Source organism: Pongo pygmaeus, chromosome 14, assembly GCF_028885625.2.
Source record: "Pongo pygmaeus isolate AG05252 chromosome 14, NHGRI_mPonPyg2-v2.0_pri, whole genome shotgun sequence".
Lineage (NCBI taxonomy): Eukaryota > Metazoa > Chordata > Mammalia > Primates > Hominidae > Pongo > Pongo pygmaeus.
Genome location: NC_072387.2, coordinates 39,443,984 through 39,456,299, shown reverse-complemented (window position 1 = coordinate 39,456,299; position 12,316 = coordinate 39,443,984). Strand labels below are relative to the sequence as shown.

The window sequence follows — 12,316 nt, the reverse complement described above, 5'->3', positions numbered from 1 at the left end:
GGTCTTCACTCCTGTAACAACACTCTCCCCTACCTCTTTGCCGGGCTAATTCCTCTTCATCCTTTGGGCCAGGCAGGGAAGCCTTTCCTGACCCCCCATCCCACACTAGGCTAGATGTCTTCCTGTATGCCCACAGCAACCCCGCATTTCCCACAAGGTGCACCTTTTTATACTTGATGGTTTTTATTTGCAAAGTTGCCTGTTTCCATGCCTAGACTTTGAGTTCCTTGAAGGAGAAGAACACAGGCATGCTGCTGACCACTGCAACTCCAGTGCCTACCACATGACCCGGGAAAAAAAGAAAAACAAATGTGTTTACCTTTTGATCTGTCCACAAAGTCTCTCTTAGTAAGGGAAATAAACTGATTTGATAGTGCCTTGTTAACTTCTTTCATTGAAGCAGGGATTTTCCAAGGGAGGCAGTTGTTTAGTGTCCCCGTTTGTTGACAGTGAGGTAGTGTCCACAGGAAAATGTCCTATCAAAGCAAACACAATTTTCAAGAAAATCCATATGGGTTCACCTAATAAGATCAATAATCTGAGTGTCTGTGTGCACATATTCTTCAGAATCCTTTACAACCAGCTGCCACTGCCGGTGCACGGATGCAGGGAGCCCGTCAACAGGAGCCATTGGTTGACCCAGCTGAAACGCAGGCTCTGTACATTTCTTTGACTTTTCACATTGAAAATGAGAAAATGAGATTGAAAACTTCAAAGAGTTGTGCTTCCAACCAGAAGTCTCCTACAGATAAGACTAAGGGAAGAAATAACCCATGTTAATTCTAGTTCTGGCCATTCCCAAGGAGCACAAGCAGTGGCTGCTTTCCCCTTGGGAGCCCCTGAGGAAAACCCTGCCTCACATGCAGAGGCCCCAGCAACTTCCTGAAGGTCAGGAAGGGCCAGCACTCTCTTCTCACCTCCAAATGTCCAACAATGATAGAGTGGATTAAGAAAATGTGGCACATATACACCATGGAATACTACGCAGTCATAAAAAATGATGAGTTCACGTCCTTTGTAGGGACATGGATGAGGCTGGAAACCATCATTCTCAGCAAACTATCGCAAGGACAAAAAACCAGACATGGCATGTTCTCACTCATAGGTGGGAACTGAACAATGAGAACACATGGACACAGGAAGGGGAACATCACACACTGGTGACTGTTGTGGGGTGGGGGGAGGGGGGAGGGATAGCATTAGGAGACATACCTAATGCTAAATGACAGGTTACTGGGTGCAGCACACCAACATGGCACATGTATACATATGTAAAAAACCTGCACGTTGTGCACATGTACCCTAAAACTTAAAGTATAATAATAATAAAATTAAAGAAAGAGAGATTTTAGGATGATAAAACTTGAAATCTCCACCCCTCTTGCCATCGTCCCTCTTTCCCATGATCTTGCTTCCTATTTCCCTGAGAAAATTGAAGCCACCAGAAAATAACCTCCACAGCCCACCAACAGTGTCCCAGCCACCGCACCTGCACTCACACATGCTGCAACGGGAGGGGAGCCGTGCAGGTACTGTCAGCAAGGCCCAGCCCCGCCTGCAGCACTAGATCCCTCTCTACTGAGTCTACTCCAGCAAATCGCTCCAACAGTCCTCACTTCTCTCTTGCAACTTGAATCTCTTCCTCTCTGCTGGGTCATTGCCATCAGTATCCAAGCATGCGCTTATTTACCCTATCTTAAAAAGAAAGCACTCTCTTCACTGTACTTCCCCTTCTAGTTACTAAGCTATTCCTCAGTTTCCCTTTGCACCAAAATTCTTCAAAATAGTTAGGTATACTCACTGTCCCAAACTTGCCTTTTAAATCTCTTTTAATTTTCAAGTTCTCTGTTGATTCCGTTCTTTCCCTCACAATTTATCAACTGGTAAAACCAACACATAAAATTATGATTTATCTATTGAAGAAGCCATTTGATGTGCAGAGGTCCCCACAGTCTGGATTTTGTTGATTGCATATGCATTTGTTGTTTAACAAGTTCCTCTGTCCCCTGTATTTCCTGCAAATTGGCAGGTGTATCCAGAGACTCAAATTCACTAAACTAGAAGTCAAGCTTGTCCAACCTGCGGCCCCAACTAGGACGGCTTTTAATGTGGCCCAACACAAATTCATAAACTTATTTAAAACATTATGAGTTATTTTTGCGATTTCATTTTTAAAAACTCATCAGCTATCATTAGTGTTAGTGTATTTTATGTATGGCCCAAAGCAGTTCTTCTCCTTCCACAGTGGCCCAGGGAAGCCAAAAGATTAGACAGCCCTGAATAAATGGTGCTTCACAAGGCTGTAGGAGGCAGGTAATACACGGTTGTTTTTCTTGTGTAACGTTAGCAGTTGTTGATATTCAATGCCTAGATTAATAGGAGCTGCCGTCTGGCATGTGAACACTCATTGGCTGAGAATACACAGGACAGTTTGCCACACTAGCTCTCATTGGTTGAGAGCCTTCCACAGTACTTAGAGGAAGGGAAAATTATATGGTCGTGTGTTTGTGAATATATAAATACAGTATAATATTGTATACATACAGTATAATATTGTAATAAACTCTTTTACATTAATTTTAAAATATAAAGGATGACCAAGCATAGTGTCTCACGGCTGTAATCCCAGGGCTTTGGAAGGCCAAGGTGAAAGGATTGCTTGAACCCAGGAGTTTGAGACCAGCCTGGGAAACAGAGTGAGATTCCATCTCCACAAAAAATAAAAAACTAGCCAGGCATGGTGGCATGCACCTGTACTTTAAGCTACTCTGGAGGCTGAGGTGGGAGGATCACTTGAGTTCAAGAGTTCAAGGCTGTAGTGAACTCTAATTGATTGTGCCACTGCACTTCATCCTGGGCCACAAAGCAAGATCTTGTCTCTAATATATCTAATTATATGTAATAATACATATGTTAGAGACATATTTATATATTATATATAAATTATATATTAAATATATAATTTAGATATATATATATTTTTAGAGACAGGAGTTTTACGTATGTATCTCCAAGAGATATATAATATATATATGTGTGTGTGTGTGTGTGTATATGTATAGATCTATAAATATATATATATATTTTTTCAGGGTTGAATAGGTTATAATGAATGGATATCACAAGGAACCAAATTGAATCGGCTATATGTATATATTCTAATGACTTCCAAGTCCATATGTCCAGCTCATCTCTCCCCCAAGAGCTCCAGACCTGTCTATTAAACTGCCTGTTGGACATATCTTCAACCAACATGTCTTCAACTAAAACTACATGTTCCCCCAATGCCCTTCTCCACCCAACCTGGTCCTCCACCATGTTCCAGCTGAGTAAACAGAATCTGCATAGGCCAGCTGTCCAAGTCAGAAGTTGAACATTATACTTTCCTCTTCCTTATCCTTTGCATCCTTTTAGTCATCAAATCCTGTTCATTCTACCACCTTATCATCTATTGAATGCATCAAGGTGGCTCCCTCCCAGGTGGTCCCATCCCATGTGGCAGTCAAGTAAATGAAACCCTTCACTACAAGCAAGCATTGCCTTTTGTGATGGGAGAAGGGAATAGAAAGACAAGAAAACACCCAGGGAGAATCAGTTGTTTCCATCCAGGGGAGAAGGGACTTAGAGATGGCTTTCTTTAATGTGAGTCTTGAAGAAATACAGGAGTTCCTTTAGTGCACAGGATAAGGGCATTCTAGGTAGAGGCAACAGAATGATTTAAAAAATGGAGGTTTGAGAGCGTATGAAACACAAGGCTAAGCACAAGTACTCGTATGTGGCTCTTCATAGCTGCACAATTCATAATAGCCAAAAGGTGGAAACAATCCAAAGATGCATTACTGGATGCACGGACAGACAAACTGTGGTTTATCCGTGGGAGAGAATATTATTCAACTGTGACAAAGAACTGGAAGTACTGTATTTGCTACACGGATGCTACATGGGTAGTCCTCATAATAGTGCTTTTCCTGTCATCTTTCTAGTCAGATAATTTCTTAGATGATGAATCTTGAAAACATTATGCTAAGTGAAAAGAAGCCAGACACAAAAGGTCACCTGTTATTGATTCCACATATAAAATATCCACAAAAGGTAATCCACAGAGGTAGAAAGCAGACGGTGGGGAGTGGAGTCGGGGGTAATTGCTTAATGGGTATGAGGTCTCCTTCTAGGATGATGAAAATGGTTTGGAACAAAAATAGAGGTGATGGCTGTCCAACAACATGTATGTACTAAATGCCCGTGAATTGTTCACTTTAAAAGGTTAATTTTATATTATGTAAATTTCACTTCAATTTTTAAAAAGTCCTTTTATAAAAAAAACTCCAGGGGATAGAACATAAGTGGTTAGAAATAAACGTGAGAAGGTAGACAGGAAATAGTCTGAAAAGAACCATGTATCCTGTGACTGTAGAAGCTGAAAGATCTTTGTGACATATTTAAACTCTCATTCTTACGGGTTGTTGATACAGTACAGTATTAAATTCAACACATATGTAGATATTATCTTACTTCATTGAGATGAGATTTGTGGCTCTTGATTCCTCTTGAAGTCTCAGTTTTGATCAAATCTTCTTTAGAGTGTGATTTCCAAGTGTACTCATCACTATATTGTGTCTGATTGAGAATAGGATCACTAAGTGAATATGTATATCCTAATCTTCTGATACCGTTTTGGCTATAAAAAAACCCAGCAGAAATTAGAGTTAGAGGTTAAATACCAAATCTCACAAAAGTACACATGTCAAATCATTTTACTCATTACATTTTTAAAAAAGATTGATTGGCATAAGAGTTGGTGCCAGAAATAATTTAATTTCAGGTTTTCCTTGAAGGAAAACAATGCTGTATTTTAGGATGGCTTTTAACAAAAGTACAGATGCCTAAAATAAAATTTAAAAACATAACAATATGAAATTTATTTCATTAATTTTTTTAAAGAGCTGAACACTCTCCAGTACAAATGGCACTCCAGTGTAACCAAATAGCTGGTGAAGAAAAGCTTCCCTCTATAGAAATCTCCCATTTGATAAAGGGAAGAAATATAAGAATTGAAATATCACTAGTTTCAAGCCCGTAATGAAATAATGAATCTAGGCAATGGCCAGCAATGTCCACTCACAGCTCCAAAGGAGGACCACCAGACACTACGAGCTTCTGAGTGAATACATGCATCACTTATTAAATATCTTTGCCAAAATGCAAAACTTGAATCAGATGAAGTCTTTAGAATGTTGGATTACAGGAAATACATGAAAAGAGAAATCATTTAAATGGCATCATGGAGACAAAAAAAAAAAAAAAAAAGAAAAATCCCAGAACAGAGATTCTGTTTCTTCAACAAAGAATTTGTCAGAAAAAAAAAAAAAAGGTTCTCTTTCTCTCTTTTTTTTTAAAGATTAAATGAGATAAGAGACAATAACCAAATGAAATGTGTGGACCTTCTTTAGATTCAATTTCAAACCACTGCCTTTTAAAAAAAAAGTTATGAGACAATTGGAGAGATTTGATTGCTGATTGGCTATTTGATATTAAGGAATTGGTTTTCTTAAAGGTGAGATAATAGAATTGTTACATATTTTTAAAACATCCTTATCTTTTAGAGATACAAACAAAATCTTTAGAATTGAAATGGTACAATGCCTGAGATTTGCTTCCACATACTCCAGTGGGAAGGATTAGTGGAGGGTACAGATAACAGTATCTAACGAGTGATGATTGCTGTTGCTGGGTCATAGTGGGGGATTTGTTGTATGTTCCTTTGTGTATGTTTAAAATATTTCATTTTGACTTATTTTTTTAAGAAGGGCTGAATAAATTCAGATTATCTCTGTAAGAAGCAAATATCTAGGAAGTTAGAAACAAACATCCAGATGATCATTCTATTGTCATTCAGATATAAACTGGAGAGTTTCCAAAGGGAAAGGACACAGCACAGCACAAATAGCTTTTTTTTTTTTTTTTTTTTTTTTTTTTTTGAGACAGAGTCTTGCTCTGTTGCCTAGCCTGGAGTGCAGTGGTACCATCATAGCTCACTGCAGCCTCAAACTGCTGGGCTCAATCTATCCTCCCACCTCAGCCTCCCAAGTAGTTAGGACTTACAGGCATGTACCACCATGCCCAGCTGATTTATTTTTTATTTTTATTTTTTGAGATGAGGTCTCACTATGTTGCCCAGGCTGGTCTTGAACCTCTAGCCTCAAGCGATCCTCCCACCTCAACCTCCCAAGTAGCTGGGACTACAGGCACATGCTACAGGCTGGGATTACAGCCGTGAGCCACCACACTTAGCCACAAAAAGCTTTAAAAGAATCAATTTTCAGATCTCAATTTCTCAATATTCTCTTTCCTAGAACATATCCGCCTGAGAACAAACCTGCAAATGTATGTGGGTTCTTTCTTCCTATACCTCTTGCCTGATTCTCCCTTCCCCATTTCACCACAGGCTTTTTCTATGGTGCATTGCCTCGAGGAATAAGCCTCCAACCCTGAGGGGGGCCCCCAGTGAAGGGAAACATGGTCGGAGTGATTTCAGAGACACCTCCTTGTAATCCAAGTTCCACTTGGAACCACTTGCCTAGGCTTGTGGTTCTCAATGTCATGTGTATTTCTGTAGAGTGAAGGGTTGTGCTATACCCAGGGTACTAGGTCTGTGTGGGGAGGCTCTGAATTTAGGTAAGTCATAGAGCATGGCTGAGAGTAATGTCTGGTTTTCTATCTCCTAACAATTACAAAATGTTCACCTCTTTTTAGGGAGAGGCCTCTGAGAGAAGAGAGGATGTAGAATGCTTAAAGTGACTCCTTTCCTCCCACATTTACAGATAGGCATTTATCATCTTTAGGACATACCATTAGCTGGAAAGAAAAGCAGCTCTGAGGTGGTGAAGCAGCACAGATTGGTCATGCTGACTACTTTAAATATAACCAGAATCTTGCTTTTTTTTTTTTTTTTTTTTTTTGTCAGAGTCTCACTCTGTCACCCAGGGTGGAGCAACCTCCACTTCCCAGGTTCAAGCAACTCTCCTGTCTCAGCCTCCCAGGTAGCTGGGACAACAGGCGCCTGCCACCACACTGGTCTAATTTTTGTATTTTTAGTAGAGACAGGGTTTCACCATATTGGTCAGGCTGGTCTTGAACTCCTGACCTCAGGTGACCCACCCGCCTTGGCCTCCCAAAGTGTTGGGATTACAGGCATGAGCCAACATGCCCAGAATCTTTTCCGAGACAGCAAATTTTTAAAGATTCACTGGATAAAACTGATAAATAGGAATCTTGTATTTTTTTCAGGTTTTGTATTAATCATTCAATAAAGTATTTAAATTTTATTCTGAATCCAATCGTGTTACAAAATATTTACTCCAATACAGCCAATTTTCATTTTATTTTATGTTGAAAAATATTTAACAATAAATGAATATGCTGACCTGCCAGATCAATATTAATTTTCACTATATGTAACTTTCTTTCATTGAATACTAGTAAATATTTGATTTGATGTCTGATGAAATTAATAAAATTGTTTCTGTTTTTATACATGATTGGTATTTAATCATTCCCAAAACGAAAGCAGCAGAATTCTATATACATAAGAATATATTTAGGAAACATCATGCTTTTTATTATACTCTTCACTTCACAAACAACTTATACATTTAGCTACGCATTTTATTGCATTATTTTTGGATATAATGCAATAAAATGTGTAGCTAAATGTGTAAGTTACTTGGATATAATTAATCATATCAGACCCAAATCTTTTAACACTTCCTTGTCTACTTTTAATAGTCTTCTCTGCAATATGCATTCCATAATTTATTTTTCAGTGGTTTTTATAATATTCTCAAAATACATATTTACATTTATTTGAATTGAAAGTATAGCTAGATTTTACTTTAACATGAAATAAACCTGATTTTACTTATTGATTTGAACAACAAGGACTGATTTTACCAACTAGGTAAAGATGGTATAAACCATATAAGCTAAATGTTCAGCTCCAAGATTTTGATAAAAATATATTCAAAATATGATAAAAGCCTTTTATCAAAAAAGTTTATATTTTGGCTTAGGATTGACTTGGCAATGTGGGCTCTTTTTTGGTTCCATATGAACTTTAAAGTAGTTTTTTCCAATTCTGTGAAGAAAGTCAAAGCTGGAGGCATCATGCTACCTGACTTCAAACTATATTACAAGGCTACAGTAACCAAAACAGCATGGTACTGGTACCAAAACAGAGATATAGACCAATGGAACAGAACAGAGCCATCAGAAATAATGCTGCATATCTACAGCTATCTGATCTTTGACAAACCTGACAAAAACAAGCAATGGGGAAAGGATTCCCTATTTAATAAATGGTGCTGGGAAAACTGGCTAGCCATATGGAGAAAGCTGAAACGATCCATTCCTTACACCTTACACAAAAATTAATTCAAGATGGATTAAAGACTTACATGTTAGACCTAAAACCATAAAAACCCTAGAAGAAAACCTAGGCAATACCATTCAGGACATAGGCATGGGCAAGGACTTCATGTCTAAAACACCAAAAGCAATGGCAACAAAAGCCAAAATTGACAAATGGGATCTAATTAAACTAAAGAGCTTCTGTACAGCAAAAGAAACCACCATCAGAGTGAACAGGCAACCTACAGAATGGGAGAAAATTTTTGCAACCTACTCATCTGACAAAGGGCTAATATCAAGAATCTACAATGAACTCAAACAAATTTACAAGAAAAAAACAAACAACCCCATCAAAAAGTGGGCAAAGGATATGAACAGACTCTTCTCAAAAGAAGACATTTATGCAGCCAAAAAACACATGAAAAAATGCTCATCATCACTGGCCATCAGAGAAATGCAGATCAAAACCACAATGAGATACCATCTGACACCAGTTAGAATGGCAATCATTAAAAAGTCAGGAAACAACAGGTTCTGGAGAGGATGTGGAGAAATAGGAACACTTTTACACTGTTGGTGGGACTATAAACTAGTTCAACCATTGTGGAAGTCGGTGTGGCGATTCCTCAGGGATTTAGAACTAGAAATACCATTTGACCCAGCCATCCCATTACTGGGTATATACCATGCTGCTATATAAAAAGGATTATAAATCATGCTGCTATAAAGACACATGCACATGTATGTTTATTGCGGCACTATTCACAATAGCAAAGACTAGGAACCAACCCAAATGTCCCACAATGATAGACTGGATTAAGAAAATGTGGCACATATACACCGTGGAATACTATGCAGCCATAAAAGATGATGAGTTCATGTCATTTGTAGGGACATGGATGAAGCTGGAAACCATCATTCTCAGCAAACTATCACAGGGACAAAAAACCAAACACTGCATGTTCTCACTCATAGGTGGGAATTGAACAATGAGAACACATGGACACAGGAAGAGGAACATCACACACCGGGGACTGTTGTGGGGTGGGGGGAGAGGGGAGGGATAGCGTTAGGAGATATACCTAATGCTAAATGACGACTTAATGGGTGCAGCACACCAACATGGCACATGCATACATATGTAGCAAACCTGCATGTTGTGCACATGTACCCTAAAACTTAAAGTATAATAATAAAAAAAGTTTGTATTATAGAAATTTATTAAAATTAGTGTTTCCATTTTCCAAATCCTTTTCGAATATAGAAAATTAAACAAGTTGCTTCCAAGTGAAAGAGTACCAGGTGCAATTTAACAGTCGTTTGTTAAGACATGCCTTTTCAGTATCTTCTCAGAAACTGAAACAGGGAATAACTCAATGACTGGATGACAAATCATCTTATTAATAGCTTTCAATAAAATTTAAGGAATACCGAACCAAGTTGTCAGCTGATCAGTCATTAAAAATCACATTGTGATTTCTGGGACATGATTCAGAAAGAGTTCAGAGTACTGAGTGACACTGCTATACTAAAACTCCTTTCATTTGCACCTACTTATTTATACATATATATGAACAAAGTTTCTTAACATTAGAATCTATAAATTGAAAAAAGAGAGAAGCAGAAAAAATTGATGCTGACTGCAGTTTCATTCTAAAAATAACAACACTCAAAACTAAACATATGAACTAATTGAAAACTAAACAGCCACATTTATCTCATTAAGATGCAGTTGCAAAAAAATTTTCTTTTTGTATTTCATAATTATGAACATTTGTAATGTATTTATTGCTTTGAGCGATTGTGTACTAAAATAATTGTGATAACTCAATACTTAGAGTCATATAACATGTTTAAAAATTAATTTCAATTAATATACTAAAACAGTTGCAAAGAAGTATAATAGCGTGATCAATAAATTGCTTCCAAACATAAAATATATTACAGCAGGGAAAAATTCTATGGAGGTAGTGGAGTGGGAATGAGAGTTCAAGAAGAGAAAGAAATGAAATAAAAGATCAAAGAAGAGCTTATTTGTGTGTTTATTTAAAAGATCATGGCAGGTATTAATTTGCTAAAGCATTCAGAGTATTCATTGGTTTTATTGAAAAGTTTTATTTTAAAATGTCAATATGCAGGATGGGGAGGAAGTTTAATCTTTTGCAGCTATTTAAATTTATGCTGACATTTGACAAAGCCACCATACAAAGACTCTCTATAACCAAGGAACTTATACAGTTTTCACCCCTGAAAGCACCAAGAGCCAAATTAGGCTGTAATAAACTGTAAACATTAAGGTCACATCCTTAAGGGGGAAAAAAGAAATTTTAAAAAATCAAATAAAAAATAAATTCAAGAATAATTAGAATAAAAAGTCTACCCTAATGAGAAGGAACCAGAAAAATAATTCTGGCAATATGACAAAACAAGGTTCTATAACATCCCCAAAAGATCACAGTAGCTCTCCAGCAATGGATCTAAACTAAAATGAAATCTTTGAAGTATCAGATAAAGAATTCAAAAGGTTGATTATTAAGCTACTCAGAGATACCGGAAGACGGTGAAAACCAACATAAAGAAATTAAGAAACAACTCAGGATATGAATAAAAAATTTTCTGAAGAAATAGATTTAAAAAAAAAATCAGAACTTCTAGAAATGAAAGACACATTTAGGGAATGATGAAATGCCGTGGAAAGTTTTAACAGACTAGAACAAGTAGAAGAAAGAATTTTAGAGCTGGAAGACAAGGCTTTTGAATTAACCCAGACAAAAATAAAGAAAAAAAGAATAAAAAGAAATGAGTAAAGTCTCCAAGAAATATGGGATTATGTAGAATGGCCAAATCTAAGAATAATTGGTGTTCTGAGTGAGAAGAGTAAGTAAAAAGTTTGGAAAAATTATTTGAGGGAATAATTGAGGATAACTTTCCTGAGCTTGCTAGAAATTTAGATATCCAAATACAAGAAGCTCAAAGAACTCCTGGGAGATTCATCACAAAAAGGACTTCACCAACACCTATAGTCATCAGGCTATCTAAAGTCAATGTGAAGGAAATGATTCTGAGAGAAGTGAGACAAAAGCATCAGGTAACCTATTAAAAAACAAAACAAAAAAACCTATCAGACTAACAGCAGACTTTTCAGCAGAAACCTTACAAACCAGAAGGGATTAGGGTCCTATCTTTAGCCTCCTTAAAGAGAATAACTCTCAACCTAGAATTTTTTATCCAGAAAAACTAAGTTTTATAAACAAAGAAGAAATAAAGTCGTTTTCAGACAAACAAATGCTGAGGGAATTTGTCACTACCAGACCAGCCCTACAAGAAATGCTAAAACGAGTTCTAAATCCTGAAACAAAAGGTCAATATACTCTAGAATAGAACCTCTTGAAAGGGCCTATAAAACAATAACACAATGAAAAAAACAAAGTATCTAAGTAGCAATTAACATGATGATTAGAACAGTACCTCACATCTCACTACGAACATTGAACATAAATGGCCTAAATACTCCGCTTAATATATTGGCAGAATGGATTAAAAAAAAATCCACAAACCACAAAATATCTGCTGTCTTCAAGAGACTGACCTAAAACATAAGGATTCACATAAACCCAAGGAAAAAGGGTGGAAAAAGATATTCCATGCAAATGGAAACCAAAAGCAAGCTGGAGTAGCTATTCTTATATCAGATAAAACAGACTTTAAAGCAACAACAGCAAAAAAAAAGACAAAGAAAGTCGTTATATAATGATAAAAGGATTAATCCAACAAGAAGATATTACAGTCCTAAGTTGGTATGCATCTAACACTGGAGCTCCCAGATTCATAAAATATTTACTACTAGACCCAAGAAATGAGATAGACAGCAACACAATAACAGTGGGGGACTCCAACACTCCATTGACAG

The 12,316-nt window shown here is 37.1% G+C and overlaps 1 protein-coding gene across 7 annotated transcripts in view; it reads right to left on the bottom strand.

Moving 5' to 3' along the window:
- TEX26 (testis expressed 26) overlaps positions 1–12,316 on the bottom strand; it is a 41,900-nt gene that overhangs the window by 16,884 nt on the left and 12,700 nt on the right. For 6 of the 7 annotated variants that reach the window (XM_054446593.2, XM_054446594.2, XM_054446591.2 and 3 more), the window contains 2 exons: positions 4,513–4,678; positions 320–476 (listed from right to left, as the gene is read on the bottom strand). In XM_054446593.2, the coding sequence (XP_054302568.1) occupies positions 320–476; positions 4,513–4,678 (323 nt within the window). The remainder of the gene's footprint in view (positions 1–319; positions 477–4,512; positions 4,679–12,316) is intronic. The other variant, XM_054446596.2, reaches the window with a different exon arrangement.